The sequence below is a fragment of the Notamacropus eugenii genome, chromosome 3 (genome assembly GCF_028372415.1).
Source record: "Notamacropus eugenii isolate mMacEug1 chromosome 3, mMacEug1.pri_v2, whole genome shotgun sequence".
In the NCBI taxonomy this organism is placed as follows: domain Eukaryota; kingdom Metazoa; phylum Chordata; class Mammalia; order Diprotodontia; family Macropodidae; genus Notamacropus; species Notamacropus eugenii.
This window is the reverse complement of record NC_092874.1, coordinates 67,297,230-67,316,442: the sequence shown is the minus strand read 5'-3', so window position 1 is coordinate 67,316,442 and position 19,213 is coordinate 67,297,230. Positions and strand designations below refer to the sequence as shown.

The following is a 19,213-nucleotide window of genomic DNA, read 5'->3' as shown; positions in this document are numbered from 1 at the left end:
GACATGTTCTGTTGATCTCAAGCCTTGGGGCTTTTAAGGTGAAGGATACAATTTGAAAAATGCAATTACTGAAGTGTTCTGCTTTAGGGGCCATTCAGAAACTGCTGAGGGCCACAGGGTGCCAGTAAGCAAAAGCATTAAATTGGTGGTTTGAATGATTCCACTTTTACTTTTTCCCTGTTGTTTCTTAGCAAAGATTACAATATATATTTGCTAGGGTGACAAAAAGGATAGATTTCTACCTTCCAATGTTCTGAACATATCTGAAAACTTCATTTGATTTTTTTCCTAATGTGATTTGAAAATTTTAAAACAAAGAATAATTTACCTGGGTCAGCAGGTCCATTTCTCCCAGCAAATCACTGAACATTTGGTCTATATCTTCACACGTCTGCTCCATCTGAAAAGGAAGAAATATGGACGTAAGCACACAGTTTAAAGCCAAATGTTTGGATGAATGGATGGCACATCACTTTCCTATTTGAACTACCCCATCCAGGTACCCTAGTTCTTCCTGTGGCTCAGCACTGAAGGTAAAAATCCAAAAGATAAAGATATTCTATAGGTCCTTTAAATCCCCCAAAGACTGAATAGATCTAAGGTTGTCCTGGGAGTCTGGAGACTGCTCTTGGGCAAACTTGGGGCTGACATGAAACACACTCTGAGGTCTACCCCAAGTAGAATTGAAAAGTCCCACGTCTCCCTCTTAGCTAGAGACTTCCAAAGTGGACAATGCTGAGTTCAAATCGAGCCTGACTGAGGTGGGTACTTCCTTATTCATATCTCACCTATGTACTGCTATATATGTTCCACAAACTGGAGAGTTTACTCAGCCCTAAGAATGCCTGGCACATAGTAGGTGCTTAATAATGTTAGTTGACCGTTCATATTTCCTGAATACCAGTGCAACAATTCATTTTGTTATCCTATCTCACTGCATGACCAAGCTGTTTCCTTTTCCAATCACATATCTCCTACAGCTATCTTTTTATGTCATTACTTGTTTACTCAGAGGCAGAATGGTGTAGTGGGTAGAGGTCAAGCTAGAAAAATCTGGGTTCATATCTGACACATACTGACTCTCTGACCTGGGCAAGTCACATAACAATCTTAGTGGTCTAGGCCAATGGCATCAAACTCAAAAAGAAACATGGGTCACTATCCGCCACTGCATATTGCTTTAGAAAACCACATTTTAATCTTATCTATATGCTACTATGTTTTTCTTTATTTTTGTTAAATATTTCTCAATTTCATTTTAATCCAGTTCTGGCTGCCCTTGGGAGATAGTTCATGTTCTGGACACCTCTGAAATAGGCAACTCTCTAAGATGGTAAGTTGTAAAGATGCCATATTGCATTTGCAGGAGTTTGCTTACTTTGGAGCCTATGCCAATGAAACCCCAGGTTCTGTCCCTATCTCTCTATTTTGTGCCAGTCAGTATTGGCAATGTATTATAGTCTATGTATGCTAACCTTGGTTTTTTTGTGTCACCCCCCAATTTTGATTCTTTGGAGAGGGTAATATTCCATGATAATGTGACAAGAGAAAGGTCTTTTTGAGTGAAGGGGTAAAAGTGAGATTGGGTATTAAGATTTAGGTACTTAAAACCTGAGATGTGGGAGAAGTAATACATTCAGACTGGAAAACCTAGCTTTGTCAGCCTGGCTCCAGTTTGTCACTGGTTTTATTACAAACCCAGAGAGACAAAGAAGACATTGGCAATAAGACAGTATCATACTTGCAGATTCTAGCTAGTAAAATTTCACAGTCTTCTGCAATTTATGGTTGGCCTCTTGCATCGGTAGACTAGAAACCTCACTAAGAAGATAAAGAGTGATGACTTGAAAAGTCATGGTGGCATTAATGAGTATGGAAATATTAATTAACACTAACAGCTCAAGCTCCTCAGCCTCCCAGAGTTATGGATACACAGGTGATTCAAGGACATGGAAGAGGGTTTCATCCAGCCTACAATGCAATAACTCAGACCATCAGCCTCCACAACAACATCAGCCTCCACAACAACTTCTCCCTACTTTCATCCCTTCCCTGGCCCTCAGTTGCTCATCTGGTGAAAATCTACTCTCTTAATACTCTCTCACCTGATTCCCACTCCACCAAAGATGCTAATGATTCTGTAATTATTAATATTTCATAAAATGAGGATGAAGAAGGAAAGTATCTAATGTGGACAAGATTGGATCATAAGACTCAGAGCTGCAAGCAATCTGGTCTAATCCTTCATTTTACAGATGAAATGAATAAAGTCTAGTCTGAAAGAGCCAGATACTTAACAAAATATAGGTCATTTGAGTTTTTAAAAAATATTCTCAATATCGTTCGGGATTCGTAGCTCCCGAATTGAATAAATGTAATGATTCTACCTTTCAGTGTCACCAAAGTTAACAAGACCAGAGGATGGGCCTTTATTCTGGCATCAAAAATGCCTCCCTTTATCAAGCATAAATGCTCCTTTTGACCTTGCATTTTGAAAACTAAAATTTAGTTTTAAGAGGCCTTTTATTTTTTATACCTCAGTCATTTCCATGTCCTTCCCTCCCAACGCTGAACTCTCCCCTCCTCTGGAACAAAGAAAAATTGTTAAGTAAAATCAACCAACTTGGCAACTGCTTTTGACAGTCTATGTGAAATTCTGCTGATGTAATATGCTGAGAGGACCAGAATGCTTTTTTTTTAAATCTGATTTTCAGGATCAAGATTGGACATTATAATTAATCTGAGTTCAGCTGCTATCCAGTGTTGTTTCAATTTATATTACACAGCCTTGGAGGTAACTGATTCGTCAGACCCAGTCATATACCAAAGCCAAACCTTAAGAGTTGACTTTAACAGGGAGAGTGAAGAAAGAGCCAAGGGAGATAGAGAGATGCAGACAAGAGGGCTTAGAAAAGTTTCCTCATGATCTTCTTGGAGAAGAAGCCTCTACATTTGTGAGATTCCACCAGGGAACCACATGGTCACAGAGTCCTTGAACCAAGAGGAGTAGTTTTGACCACAAGTAGAAAGGAGCATGGCGCCTGGCACATTGTAGGACTTAGTGAGTGATCACTGACTGACTGGAGCTGAGTAGAGCCAGAGAGACAATCAGGATGCAACAAACTTGGACTTCTGCCTTCATTAGCACTGTGAGTGATGTGGATTAAATAAGTGACTTGATGGGGTGAGGGAGGAAATGACCTGCTCTCTTTCTCCCCATCCCTCCCCTATGTCATTGCAAACTTTGGACCAGTAACAAAAACATATCCATCAGGGAACTGAATGAGAATAACTGGACTGAAGAAAGGCAGTTTCAGGAACCACGACCTTTTTGGGGAAGGGAAGTGTAGCTTTGGGACTCTGCAAAGGTCCAGCCTCAGCCCAGCAGAGCTTACATAAAAACACTTTGGGAATTTCATGAAGACTCCAGGAAAGGAAAAAGGTTCCATACAATCAGGATCTGTGAGTAACCACATGTGCTTCCTAAGCTTGAGCCCATTTTCCCCTGAACTCTCTATGTATTTGTGGGGCTAAGTGTCCCAGAGGTTGGAGGCATTGGTTTCATAACAACTATTCTTATTATATCATCTTAATAAATGCCCTTAATTAAAAATTGATCAACTCCAGCTGTCTAATCAGTTAGTTCAGCTCAAACAGAAACGGATCCCTGGGGGTAGCACATTGACTTAGAAAACTACAAATGAACATTATCTACATTGCATTTTATTTTTATTTATTCTGTTCAACATTTTCCAATCACATTTTAGTCTAGTTCTGCTGCACTAGGAAATGTTGTAGGCTTCAGGGAATTTGACACTTCTGAGCTATGTAACCAGGAAAATCGAAAACAAAATAGATACTGTATTGAACGTGGAGACAGGAAGACCTGAGTTGAGACCTGCCTGGGATACTTAGTTGTATGACCCTGGCCAAGTCAATTAACCTCTCTCTGTCTCAATTTCATCTGCAAAATGGGAATAAGAATAGTACCTACCAAATGAAATAGTACATGCAAGGTGCTAATGCTAGCTAACAATAACCAATGGAGTGTGCAAGGGTGGCCACTTGTGAACCTGCCAACCCAGACCCTCTGGGTTACCCTTCGAAGACTGAGGGGTGAAGCTGTCAGCCTTCTCTGGGTACCCAACATCCTGGACCATTGACCAGTCATCCTGACTTCTGTCTTGCCACTGGACTTCAGTGACTCAGGAAGAGAGAGTGAGGCCAACAGCTTTGTGCCCTCTGCCTCCATTTCAGGAATAAATCAAGATATCACCCCGTGATGTCATTGCTTCTCTTTAAAAGAAAGAATGAACATCAACCACAACTACCGCCTCATGATTCAGAGGGAATTGGAGCTATAAATGCTCCCCTGGAAAGGCAGGCTAAACCATGAAATCCAAAGCCCCAGGACCTTTCACCTTTGGTCTCCTAGCAAGCTGATCCTGTGTTCTGACTCTTTCTGAACTATATTCCTCACTAATCTGGGCTGTGAGAGAAGAAAAAAGCTGTCATGCAATAGTGCTGGACTTTAAAAATATATCTATAATAAAATATACCTAATATCATGTATCCAATGTAATATTTAATTATAAAATAAACAAAATATATACTTCTACGAATATTTTATCATTGAGTCTGTGTATACTAAAAGGAAAACAAACACAAGCAACACATCGGGTAAATAAAGTACAAAATCCCCTAAGGTCCTATTCTAGGCCCTCTTCTCTTTTCCCTCTGTACCAGGGATTCTTCAAACCATTTTTGTGTCACGGACAGTCTGGTGAAGCCTATGGACAGCTTTTCAGAATAGTGCTTTAAATTAGTATTTTTAGTATTAAATTGGTGTTTTTAAATTCATAAAATAAACAGAATTACAAAAGAAACCAATTATGTTGAAAGATGTGAATTGTTTCCCAACCAAGTTCACTGATCCACTGGTATCTTTCCAGGTTAAGAAACTCTGCTCTACACTGTCTCACTCAGTGACCTCATAAGCTCCCTTGGTTTCCATGATTGTCCCTATGTGTAGGATTCCCAGATGCATCCAGCCCTAGTTTTTCACCTGAGCTCAGTCCTGTGTCACCAACTACCTCCTGGACTTCACAAACTAGATGTGCTGTAGGCACCTCTCTCTCAAAATGTACAAAGCAGAACTCATCTTGCTCCCATCCCACCTCTAATCCTTCCCTCTTCTAAATGATTCTATTACTTTTTAGGGTACCATTATCCAGATTTGCAACTTAACTCTTCACTCTCATTTACCAATTACTCTATTGCTAAATCTTGTCATTTCTATCTTTGCAATATCTCTCCTATGTCTTCTCTCCACTCACATCCCACCCACCTACTTCAGGCCCTCATCATCTCATACCTGGGCTATTGTAATGGTTTTCTACCTAGTCTCTCTGCATCATGTTTTTCTCCACTCCAATCCATCCTTACCCAGTGGCCAAAGTTGTTCCTAAAAACCTTCACTGGCTCCCTACTGCCTTGAGGAGCAACATCAACACTCTGGTTCTTGGTCCAGGGATGAGAGTTAGGTTTTCCTGGCCCTTTTCCACCTACCATGTTGTTTCAATCTACAGTCTCTCAAAAGGAATCAAACCCTCACTGGTAGCTCATTCCTAGTTTCCTTTCTCAGAGGCTGGGCTGAGCATAAACAGAGCTATGGGTTGCCCTGCCTACTACAGTACTACCTAATCATTAACAACAGATATAATAATTAGGGAGAGACACTCAGAGGGCTGGGGTTCTTTCTTAGAGCAGCTGCAATCACTTTCCTTCCACAATCCTCTCTGGGAGGTCAATTACTAGCCAGGCAAATAAAAGCCGGCAAAACAGAGACTTGTTGGTAGTGATGCTAGCGATTAGACCAGCAGGAATTATTTTACAGCCTGATAACTTTATGTTTAGCAGTTCCTGTGGAACTCAGAAGGGGTATGCATAGCCTGGATTAGGGCTGGGGAACCTATAGTCTCAAGGTGGCCTTTTAGGTCCTCAAGTGCAGCCCTTTGACTGAATCCAAACTTCACAGAACAAATTCACTTAATAAAAGGATTTGTTTTATAAAACTTTGACTTAGTCAAAAGGACCTATGACCTAGAAGGTCACATATGGCCTTCAAGGCCAAAGGTTTCCCATCCTTGGCTGGATAAAGGAATGGTTTTGGAATCACAGTTCTGGAGGACTGAGGATGGAGTATGTGGTATATCCACTTCCTGTAAGAGATGATGGAAACAAGCAGAACTAGGCATACATTTTTGGATCTGGTCAATAAGAAAATTTTCTTTGCTTGATCATGCATACTTGTTATAAAGATTTTCTTTTTCTTTTTGTTCAACTGTTGGAGGGGAAAGAGGAAAACCAAATGCTTGATAGTTGAAAAAATTTTAAATACAAAAACAAAGAATGGATTTGGAGCTCTGAAAAATTTATTTGGGGATTTTAACTCTCATCATTCTAAAGCCCATACTTTTCCTTTTGGCTTGTTTGAATTACTGATCGCTAAATATAACTGTCAATAGATTTTTACCGACAATGAAAATAACAGACACTGTAATTAATTAGTCCACATTTTCCATGAGCTACTTTTGGCTACCACCATTTATTATATTCTGAGCTTGTTTGCCTGCTAAAATCAAAGTATCTGCTTAAAAAAATCACTTAAGCCATACATATTAATGTTTAGAATTGTGTAATAAATGTACATCATTTACTAATTCCAAAAAGGTACTAAATACTTAGCTCTTCAACAAAACAGGTGATAAACAATATAGCCCTGAATGAAAATTCCTTGTGCCATACTGAAGTAAATGGAGTTCAAGGGTCTGAGTTTTGTTTACTTTTAAATGTCAAGAATCACATTAATAAAAGTAACCTAAAGGTCTCTCTCAATGTGCTGACTTTCCTTAAGTAGAAAAAAAAATCCTGTGGTCTTTTAAACTTTAGACATGTGACTATCTCAGTGGGTATGGGGGGGGCAGTTATCTCAGAGTATCTGATTTCTTCATTTTCCAAGAAGGGTAGGTACAGTAATTCTTAATGTAACCCGTTAATAACTTTATTTATTTTTCTAAAAAGCCATCCGTCTTAACAATCTGACTATTTTCTACCACACTTCTGCTTTCAATTACATGGTTTTCTTTTTTTTTCAGGAGTATTTGGTTTCTATCAGTTATCTTCATTATCACCAGGGACCTACATTCAAGTTTGTTGTTTGGGTAAGCATGATGAACACCTCCACTAAATATGGGGACTCAAGGGGTCAGAAAGTAGGATTGAATTTGCTGCAGAATAGGGACAATTTGTTTCTTTTAACCTCCTATACTGACATTGATGATGATTCTTTAATGATATTAAAGAGGCCTGAACCCTACGTTTAGAATGCATTCCCTCTTTTACCTCTATCTTGGAATCTCTAATTTCTTTCAAAACTTGGCTCAAGCACCAACTTCTATATAAAGCCTCCCATTTGTGTGTATATATGTACCACACACATACATGCATGTACATGCACATACAATACATATATACACATGTATGTGTATGATGCTAATGTCACTTGCATTTAAAGGCAGCTGATCTGCTTTGCTACCATATCCTAAGAACCACAGGACCTTCCCATCTGACTTGCAGCTGAAACGTTCCATAAATACTGTCTTCCTCTATTAGAATGTGAATTCCTTGTGTCTGACTTTTCCATTGGTGTCCTTAGTGCTCAGCACTTACTAACGGCTTCATTCCTTCATTCCTATAATGTTAAGCATCATAGGCAGCATGACAGTGGATAGAGGGCTGGCCTAGGGAGATAGGAATCCATAGGTTCAAGTTCCACTTCTGACACAGACTAGCTGTTTGACCACTGGCAAGTTATTTAACCTCCCAGTGTCCCTGGGAATCTCTAAGACTGTAAAGTAACAAGGAACATCTGTATCATGGAGAATTTCCATACTGGGAGTTTCGCTACATGGATGAGGTCACTGGGTCTAAAAATTAAGGGAAGATCTCATTCCGATGCTTCATCCAGGCATGGAGGTAACTATGCATTCTAAGGTCATGCTGGTGGGAATTCCCATTATGGCAAGTTCTGCCAACTAAGAAACCAGGATATAGACGATAGATTAGCTGATCCGTAAGCACTGGCCTAGGCAAGTACAGAGATGCTTATTACCAGCACACTGACCACAAAACAATGAATTCATTTGCCATGGCAACCCAAGAAATATTTTTCCTTCACTGTAACCACATTTCTATCTGTAGGTTAAGTCAGGCAGATTGGGTCCTGCGGATGAAAAGTTAGTCTCAACTCCTCTCTGTTCCTGATTTGAAGTATCTAACAGTTGCCAAATCTCACAATTTCTACCCCTATGACAACTCTCCCATCCTTCCCCTTTGCTCCACTCATAGCTAGTCTTGCAAAAAACCAATCTATTTTTAAGAAATAGTGATTATTTTTATAATTTCTGAAAAATAAATGGGTACAAAAAACCCAGTAGTAAACTTTCCACTTGATTTCAGCCAGTAAACTAATAAACACAATTAGACTACAAAGTCTTCCTCCTTCTTCTGGTCTATTACCTTTACATCCTTAAAATGTTATTTTACCTTCTGGGAGAATTGAAAGGATACAATAAGGGAAAATACTGGGCCTGGCCAATTTTTGTTAAGTAGAGAGCATTTTGTTTCAGAAAAACAAGACCCTAAAATCATGGGTGCATCCCACAAGTTTTCGTTTCTCTGAATGTTCTCACGAACATTCCCATCTCCCTGCCCAGACATCGTGTCTGTTTCAATGCCTCATCAATAGGAGTGGATAGAGAAGCCAGTCATCTCATTTCGTAGTGCTTGCATTTTCTTTTCTTTAATAAGTCCTCATTAGGAGGACAAAGTTAATGTCCCCTCACAAATTCTCTTGTGCAGAAAGAAATAGGTCTTTCAAATTTAAGTATATCAAATAACCACTCAATCAGACACTATCATGTGCAAAATTCTGTGATGACCTTATTAAGGGCTAGGCAGGAGAGTGGCTTTATGACTATATGGCTATTAAAAGACATTTTTCAGTCATATTCCTAGCCTGACCAAATTCCCTTCTTGTGATAAGGGGATGGGTTTATTTTGGGTAGAGGTGATTCTGCCAATTTTTCTTTCCAGGCAGAAGAGGTGGATTCAGGTCATTGCAATCCCTGATCACCAGAGGAAAAAAAGCCTCATTGCCCAGCCCCTTCCAAATTCATTCATTTGTGAGCTCCTCTTCATGCCAAAGCGAAGGCAAAGGAATCCATCAAAATTCAGCAACAGTGTATTAAGCGCTCACTATACGGAAGGCACAGCATTAGATAAAGCAGATACAGAGATTGGATAATCATCTGGAGATGTCAGGTTAGTAAAGGGAAAAGGAAGTTAGCTACAAGGTGCTAATTTGCCGGATAATTGCTTAACCCTACTCTTTGGCCAGTCCTCAGCATCTACCAACTAATCATCTGCTTTCATCTTCTACTCACAAAGAAATTCTGAATTCATAAGTCAATCAGTCAATAAGCATTTATTAAGTGCCTTGGGGGGACAAAGAAAGGTCAAAGTAGTCCCTGCTCTCGAGGAGCTCCCATCCTGAAGGGGGAGACAAATGTGACAATAATTAGGTGCACATCAGAGGAAGACAGAGTGTAACAGAAACTCCCAACGTTACAAAATGCCAGAACAAGACTACCTCAGGATTATTCTCAGCCCCTTTCACATAAACAAATATTCCTCTCAGCTACTGGCATTATTTGTCAAATCTTCCATTAGCTTTTGCTTACACTAAACCTAGCTGGCCAGGATCCTCTTACTGAGGTAGGTCTAGGGCAATGACATTTTTGAGGCAGATGGAAATGCTACCCTATCCTTGGGACACATCAATGGAATAAAAACTGAAGGACCAGACGGAACCAGCACAATTCATCTTGCATTCCATATGGTTCATATCCTGGTGGTCAGTCAAGTCAAGAGACCAGTATTTGAAGACTGGTCCTTACTAACTGTGTGACCCTGGGGAAATCACTTGATTTTTCTGAGCCTTCTACTTTCCTCATCTGTAAAATGGGGATAATTGTCAACATTGACAGAATACTTTTAAAGTTTACAAAACATACACACGACTTCATTTAAGCCTCAAACCAACTATGTATAGTAGGTACTACAGGTATTATTATACCCATTTTACAGATGAGGAAACTGAGGTTCAGAGAAGTTAAGTAGTTTGTCCACAACCAAGTCAATAATTGTTGGAGATAAGTCGGAGCCTTGGTTTTCCTAACTCTAGTCACAAAGGAAAGGGAAAGAAAGGGAAGGGAAATCCATGTGGCAGACACTGTAGCCAGCATTTTAGAAATATTATCTCATTTGATCCTCACAACACTCTGGGAAGTATTACTATCTCTATTTTTACTTTTATTATCACCTCCACTTTACAGTAGAGAAAACAGAAGCAGAGGTTTAGAGAACTTCCCGAGGTCACGCTGCCTGCAAATGTCTATAGGGGGATCTGAACTCATGTTTTCTTGACTCCTGGCCCAGTGCCCTATCTGTTTCACCACTTACTTGCCCTAACCATGTTGCCTCTAAAAACAAAAAACAAACAACAAGCATTTATAGAGTGCATTGAGGTTTGCAAAACATGTTGCCCATATTATTTCCCCTGACATCTAGAACACTAACTATATCAGCAAGTCACTCAACTGATAGAGACTACAACCCAGCCCTACCTTCTGATCCTGTGGGCTCTTGCCCATGTTTTCCCCTAAATCTTCAACATGGGGATGGAGCTAATATGTTCAAGGTCTTCCTCTAGGTCAAAGATTCTTGATCTTTTTTTATCATCAGCTTCTTAGGCTGAAGCCTAGGGGTGAATCCCTTCTTAGAAACTGTGAGGTTTTTTTAAAGTAATTGAAGGAAATGTTAAATTTCAGTTTAGGTGTTAGTGAAAATAAATTTGTAATCCTGGCCATTTTCCAAGTATGAATTCCCTGTATCTATCCACAAACCCTTGGAGGTACATGGATCTGGGCTAGGGTTAAGAATCTACATTCTAGGGTTTTTTGTTTTTTTTTTTTAACATTACATGTGTACCAGTGCCATACTTTTGCTGTCTATGTTATTGTTACACCCTCCCTAGAGGAGTGCTCCACCTTTCCAGGGTGATAGTTCTTTGGCCACTGCTGTGGCATATAGGTCATCATGGAAATATGCCCATTAAATCACCTACAATTTTTATTCTTCAGAAACTATGCTCCAGGATTCACAAGCATACAGTGTCACTGGGAGAATGGTGATATTAAAAAGATAGATTTTCATGTGGGAGACCAGTATGAGATCACTGAAATCCCAAGTACAATATAGCTCTCTTTTATTCAGTTCTGAACCTGTGTTACTGTTCATCTGTGGTATCTGTATTAGACAGGTATACTGATGGACCAACTCAAGGTTTGGCCCATCCAAACTCATAGTTTGGATAAGATATTTTTATTATTAAATTTGTCATTTTATATTTTATTTATTTATATTCTTCCTTTTTATTTGCTATTAATTTTGTTAACAAGGGCTTCATACTTAATTTAAAGAGTCAGTAAACAAGCATTTATTAATTCATATGCTAGGCACTATGCTAAACACAGGGGATATACATGGATAAAGGTTTTGCAGTTTATCAAGTGTTTTCTTCATAATAACCCTATGAGGTTGGCAGTGTAATTCTTACTATCTTGATTTTAAAAATGAAGAAACTGAGGCTTTAGATAGGTTATGATTTAGCCAGGATCACACAATTTATATGAGCCAAGAGCTAAATCCAGGATCATATACATTGCTTTGGGTGCCCTTCCCTAGGTGAACTGGAATAAACCAATGTATTAGTAGCAGAAGCAACCAAATCTACCACCTTGACAGAGTTCTATCTTGGAACCACATGCATGCCCATTCCTATGCCCCACCTCCAACAAGGTCACACCATACTAGTGTGAGAAACTTGATCAAATTAAATATTTTTGAACATACATATACAAAGTAATACAGTTACACCCTATACAGGGCAGAATAAACTGTAAGAGAAAATCAGAAACATTTTTTTAAAAAGTAGCAATCTGGAAAAACATCATTCTAAAAGGCATTCTACTATTCTATTTAGAGAGAACAGTTTCATCTGTTACTCCTGACACCACCCTTATTATTGTGAAAAGAGATACTTAAATAGACCATCTTTGTTTATGTGACGCTAGTAGTATAACCATATGTTTTTTGATACCACTACTATGTTTCCATAGCAACCCCATTTCTATTGGCGTGACACCATGGTTTCTCTTTTCAGTGATTTTCATCTAAACAGTCACAGATAGTTAGACAAATATATTTTTCTTTTCTAACTTTCTAACCATGAGTTCTTGGGGTTAACAGATGTCCATTTAAAACAGTCTCACATTTTTGGAGATGGAAATTATAAATACATCCAGGTAAATTTGACACTCTATGAACTCATATGAAAAACAGGTCTTGATTAATCAGCACCTTTCCTTAAGAAAAGGTGGTCTAGAAACCAATTAAGCAGGAAGCATTTATGATGCACGTACTATCTGTTGGACGCTGAGCTACACTCTGTCGACACAAAGCCCAAAGTGAAGCAATGCCTGCCCGCAGGGAGTTTATATTCTAATGGGGAAGACAATCTGTATCACATAGGAGCATATACTGAGCTTGCACTGATAGAGCCTTTAAGAACCAGGCTTACTTCCACACTACAGTGAAGCAGGATTTTGGTCATAAAAATAACTAACATTTGTTTAGCGCTTTAATGTTTACAAAGTCATTTACATGTATTTACTCATCTGGTCTTCACAATAACCCTGTGAGGTAGGTGCTATTATTATTATACCCATTTTTGCTGATGAAGAAACTGAAACTAATGATATAAAGTGACTTGTCCCATAAGGGTCTGAGGTAGTATTTGAACTCAGGTCTTCTTGACTCTTAAGTCCACCACTGTCCACATTGTGCCACCAAGCTGGAGATCATTTATTTGTAAACTTAATTAACTTTTATAAAGAAATCGCTCCCCCTCCAACCTGATGTTATACCTTTATATATAACAGGTAACTATTACCCTGTTTGAGACTTCTGTGAAATATATAATATGCTATTAATGTTTATTAAAGAAATTACAGGATATTTACCTATTTATGGCAATCATGACCCTGCAATTAAATCACATCTATCCAAAGAGTGGATTCTGGTTGACGACTCTTGTTTGCTCTTTGTTCTTATGTGCCTATTTATTAACTTTAAGTTTGTTAATTTTCCAGTGATAAAAATCACTGAATTCCTTCAGTCTTTATTCTTTTCTGGTGCCTTAATAAAAACATATCTAAGTACTGCTTAACTTTTTGTACAACTTCCTCTTCAGTTTCTCTTACAAACTGATGCTGAAATGTTTTGTTTTGAATGTAACCGAGTAGAAAAAACAAAATCTATGAGATATTCATTTTCCTAAAAGGGTATTTTCTGAAAAAAAGGAAATTGAAATATTGATCTTATTTTGAATATATATATTCAACTATTAATTGCAATCTCTACATAAAAATCATTAATTTTATAAGATATTCACCAGTCTTTGTCACTTAGCTGTTGTAGTAAATTGGATTCAATGGTAGGGCACACACACACAAACGTGGTGGTGCTGCTATCGGGCAGGTTTTATGTTTTTATTAAAGATTCTATTTGTCTGAAGTTTGATTTCTTTTATGACCAGTCTCCTCTCTTCTAGACTCTAGAGGCTCATACTAATTACAGTGGTAGTATTATCCCATCTGTTTGAGTCTGAAGGAAGAGAAGCTACGTGCAGATTTGAAGAGGATTCACAGATGCTTATGGTTCTGATTTATTCTCTGGATTCGAAGGGAGCATTAGGAGAATGTCCTGAGTTTAGGGATCAGTGGACCAGTTCTGGTTGGGTGCCAGTTTCTGGGTCCTGTGGGGATTAAAGTTGCCTGTGATAGTCTGAGGAGACTTGGGGGGAATGCATTGTATAAACAGAGTATTGTTAGCTTGGGACTTGAGTATCAGTGCTGGGAAGAGTGATTATTGATAGGACTCTAGATTGAGAGCTAGAAGTAAGGCCATCTAGTGCAATTCCTTCCTTCCTTTGATTAGATGGATGAATGAGCACGCCCAAGGTCAGGTATTGTCAGAGCCAGGAGCAGAACTCCACTCCTCTGTGACTCCACCATCAATGCCATATTCACTATATCAGTCTGCCTTCCAGCTAGAGTATGCACAGTTGGAGGTGATCTGACCGAAGATAATTAGTAGTTTTTTGCTTTGAGAATCAGGCAATTTATAGGAGATTTGGTTGGGAATTCCTGGAAGGCTTAGGGATCTGGAAAAAGTGAGTTCTGAGGTTAGGTAGAGAGTAGAAGGTTCCCCTGGTGCTTTGAAGTCCCATGACCAAGTAGGTGTTGGGTCCCAGTTCCTTCCCACAAAAGGGAAGAATCATTTAAATGCTAGAAAATATTTAGAGTCAGTCAAATCAATCTATTAAATGCTTACTATGTGCCAGACACTGTGCTAAGGGCTCGGATATAAAGGAAAGCAAAAATTACTGCCTGCCCTCAAGAATCTTATATTTAAATGGGTTAGTAAGGCCTAAGCTCTGGCAAAGGCTCAATTCCAAAATGGCATGTTTCTGAACCATCAGTTGTTGTAACAAGAGAAAAGAAGGGATACAAACAAAGCCAAAGCCTATCTGTCAGCAAATGTCACTGTCTTTCAGTAATGTTCACAGGCTCTAGATGAATTTTGTAGGCTTAACATATCTCTTAAGTACTGACCAGTAACAGGCTCTAATTGAAAAAATGAGATGGAAAAAAGTTTAAAAGGCAAAAATTAAATTACAGGGAATAAATTTCTAGCATTTAAAAATTCTTTATAATAAATATAATTTGTCTCCAAAATTCTTTAGTTAGCTGCCATCAGCTTAATTTCTCCTGTTTACTTCTAGTGCTTTAAGGCTACACAGAAGGTACATGATTGTCCCTGCTCTCCTCCCTCCCCCTTAGGAGAACCTGCATAGGTTCAAATAAGGTTTTATGAAAGTCTGACCTTCTCTATACAGGTTAGAGAATTGGCCCCAAAATTCAATATCTGGCATTTATCCATGTAGAAATTCTTCCACCTAAAGACTAGTGTACAACTGCCCTAAAATCTAAAAGTTTAAGCTTTTTTCCTGAACAGGATAAGACTGATTTTGCTCAAAGAGCATCATTGCATCATTGTTGGGTACCAAAAGAAGGTCTGATCTCTAGAGATTGTTGAAGTTGCAACACAGGTAGGAATATAGAAGAGGAAAATGTCTTAAAAACTTGGCAAAATGGGTAGATAATTGTTTCTGTGTCCTGCCTCAGTGTCAGACTATCTATAGATGTAACAAGTAACGTAGGTTTTTCATGTAACATGGGTAAGGGTCAACTATGAAATGGCCAATAGAGATCTAGCAAATGCATATACAATACTGAATTCTACAACTGATTTCTGTGTAGTCTTTCCTCAATGTAACGAAAGCACTTATCAGGAGGAAGTGGTCAACCCCAAAATGTAGCACGTTTGAATGTTTTACTTAAAAAAACATGCCTAGAGTTCATGTTTAACACAAAACCAGAAATGTTAACAACATTTTTTTTTAGTATAATGCTAATCTTAAGTAAGTTACTGTATGAAAAGCCCTAAATAAAAATGACATCTCTACCTTTGTAAAGGACTGGGACTGAGGAATCTATTTATTCTTTATCAGAAATTTTAAAGAATTAGTACAATTCATGACAATTAAATTCATTGAAACAAATTGTGGAAATCTTGCAGTCAGATTATAGAAGTCAACAGAACAATCATTTCTCTTTCCTCAGTCTACATTATATATCATCATACATGTACATATATGTGCATGTGCATATACATAACATATACGTAGACATGCTATTATATAGTGGAAAGATCAATGACTCTAGAGTCAGAAGATTTGGGTTCAGATCTTTTCTCTGCCATTTACCTATGTAATCACAAACTTCCTGGGCCTCAGTTTACCCATATGTGAAATGAAGGGGGGTTAAGGTTGATGGCCAACAAAGTCCCTTCCAGGAATAGATATGAGATCTTGTGAGCTTTAGACACACACACACATATATACATACACACACCTTTATATACACATTCAGAGGCATAAGATGATTAATTGCTTCTGCACAACTTTAGTTAGTTCCATGGCCCACAATACTGTGTTGTTGAGTTGGATTTAAACACACACACTCACACACACACACACACACACACACGTTTAGAAAGAATTGAAAAGTAAAGAATGGAAAATGTTTCCTTAGGGTGACAATTAGGTTGGGCTTTAAAAAACATGTAAGACTTAAAGTGGAGATGTGAGTGAGAGGGCAATTCAGTGGGTGAAGAAGGGGGGTAAAATACAGACCATATACGAGGAGAGCTGTGAGTGAGGTGGCTATCTCTTTTCTGCCTCTCTCTTTGTTCAAGAAAGCACAGAACACTTAGAGTTTGGAAGGACCTCAGAATTCACCCAATTCAGCTTATTGCATTTACATATGAGGAAACTGAGGCACAGAGATATGATTTGCCCAAGGTCACGGAGCTGGAGAATGTCTCTGTCTCACCAGGCAGGGGACAAAGGCTGGATTAGTCCCCTGGGACCAGATTGTCATTGCAACTGGGTGTGTTATACAGGGTAAGCAACAGAGGATGAGAATATGGGGCAGATGGTAGAAGAGACAAGAACCCAAAATGTCACACCACCAGAGAGTGCCAAACCAGGAAAGTGGAGGCTGTGTATCACACAGGATCAGGTGCTGAAAACAGGAACTAAAATCATCGTTTGTCAGACCATGCCAAGGGATCAGGAAGACAAAAGCATGAACCGACCAAGCTAAGTGTAGATGAACAAGACTATTTTAGTACCACTCACCACAAGATGGGGAAACATCCCCTTTTGAAAAGGATTTTTCTGAACCAATCACAATGCTGAAACACTGTCAAGCATGGGAGATTTGCAGAGTCTGTCTGCTGTCTCTCTATCCCAGAACCAATACAGAATCCAAAGGACTCTATAGCTAACAGACGGTTCCAAAATATTCGAAATCCTATTATATCAACCAAAGAATTCTAAAGTGATTATTATTAACATTTAAAAAACTGTATTTCAATGACATTTTAATTAAAATCTTCAAAATACCTGTTAAGGAGCCAAATACATGTGGATAGTGGAGGGGATAGAATGCTGGATCTGAAGTCAGGGAGATCTGAGTTAAAGTTCAGCCTCAGATACTTACTAGCTGTGTGACCCTGGGCAAGTCACTTCATCTATGTCTGTTTCTTCAACTGTAAAATGAGGATAATGATAGCACTTACCTTCCAGGGTCATTGTGAGGATCAAATGGGATAATCATAAAGCACTCAGCAGAGTGACTGGCACATAGTAAGCACTACATAACCATTAGCTATTATACTACTATTGGTAGTAGCCGCAGTATCAAAGAGATATTTCTAAAGCACTTGGTAAATCTTAAAGATCTACATAAATGAATTATTGTTTTTACTATCTAGTACTTTTCTTTTTCCTCTGATATTATATAGGAGAACACAGTATAGCAGAAAGAAGATCAGTCTGAGTTCAAAACCTGGATTCCTATATTTACCAGCTGCGTGATTACAGGCAAGCTGCTAAACCTCTCTGAGATTCAGCTTCCTCACATACTAAATGGCTAAAGTAATGGTTTGAAACTTCATTCCAATACTCATTACTATGTGCTAATAGAAGCATGGAGACCCCTTCATATCTCATCTTTATTTAGCAAAGAGCTGCATGTAGAAATAAGATAACACATGTAAAACACTCTGCAAACTTTAAGGCACAGTGTACGCATTAATCACTACTACTACCATTACTACATCTTTGTGTTTTAAACCATAAGTAACAATTTGAGGACTTTTTAGAATATCTTGTCTCTACTTAGCAAAGAGCTGCATGTAGAAATAAGATAACACATGTAAAACACTCTGCAAACTTTAAGGCACAGTGTACGCATTAATCACTACTACTACCATTACTACTACCACTACTACATCTTTGTGTTTTAAACCATAAGTAACAATTTGAGGACTTTTTAGAATATCTTGTCTCTACTTAGCAAAGAGCTGGGTGTGGAATCAAATAAGATAACACATGTAAAACACTCTGCAAACTTTAAGGCACAGTGTACGCATTAATCACTACTACTACCACTACTACATCTTTGTGTTTTAAACCATAAGTAACAATTTGAGGACTTTTTAGAATATCTTGTCTCTACTTAGCAAAGAGCTGCATGTAGAAATAAGATAACACATGTAAAACACTCTGCAAACTTTAAGGCATCATGTACATGCTAATTTACTAGTACTAATACTACATGTTTGTATGTTAAACCATAAGTAAAAATTCCCAGACTGCTTGGCCAGTACAGCCACTTTTGTCCTAAGGAAAGACATTTAGCAGAGATTCTGTAAAAGTCACAGAGAGAAAAATGTCCTGAATGTTAAGAGCTGGAATATTAGTTATTATTGTCATGGTGTATTGTTTTTCTTTCCTTGGATGATGGTAACCAAGGGTTCTTGAAGGCCATGCCAATGGAATGGAATGCCAATCCAGGCAGGTTCTATGAGTAATAAGGGTAGTGGGCACTGGGAAGTTTCAGGCAAGCTCTCATGATCATGGTTCCCTTCCTACCACAAAGGCCACCATGTTCTAAGTGAGATCTAGGACAGTAGCCTAGGTGACTTCTGGCAGTACTATTGCATCCTGGGTCATCTCCAGTCATCCTGATGAATATCTGGTCACTGGATTCAGATGGCTCTGGAGGAGAAGTGAGGCTGGTGACCTGCACAGCCTTCCCTCACTCAGAACAAAGTATGTGCAAGTCATGTCATTACTTCTCTGATGGCATGGTCTTCTTCAGCAACAAAGGACAAACACAACAACTTGTAAGACATACTCTGTACTCCAACTTCAGATGAAACAGAAATCTAGTATTAAGAGGTTTCATATTTACATAAGTAAATACATCTAAATGCCTCTTTTCCCACTCAATCTCAGGCTGTTATTTTAGGTGTTTATTCTCTTTAGGGTTGCTGA

At 38.6% G+C, this 19,213-nt stretch overlaps 1 protein-coding gene across 2 annotated transcripts in view; it reads right to left on the bottom strand.

Annotated features, from left to right (window-relative positions):
• The window catches only part of APBB1IP (amyloid beta precursor protein binding family B member 1 interacting protein), a 106,236-nt gene that overhangs the window by 64,676 nt on the left and 22,347 nt on the right, over positions 1-19,213 (bottom strand). For both annotated transcript variants that reach the window (XM_072651762.1, XM_072651763.1), the window contains exon 2: positions 329-400. In XM_072651762.1, the coding sequence (XP_072507863.1) occupies positions 329-400 (72 nt within the window). The remainder of the gene's footprint in view (positions 1-328; positions 401-19,213) is intronic.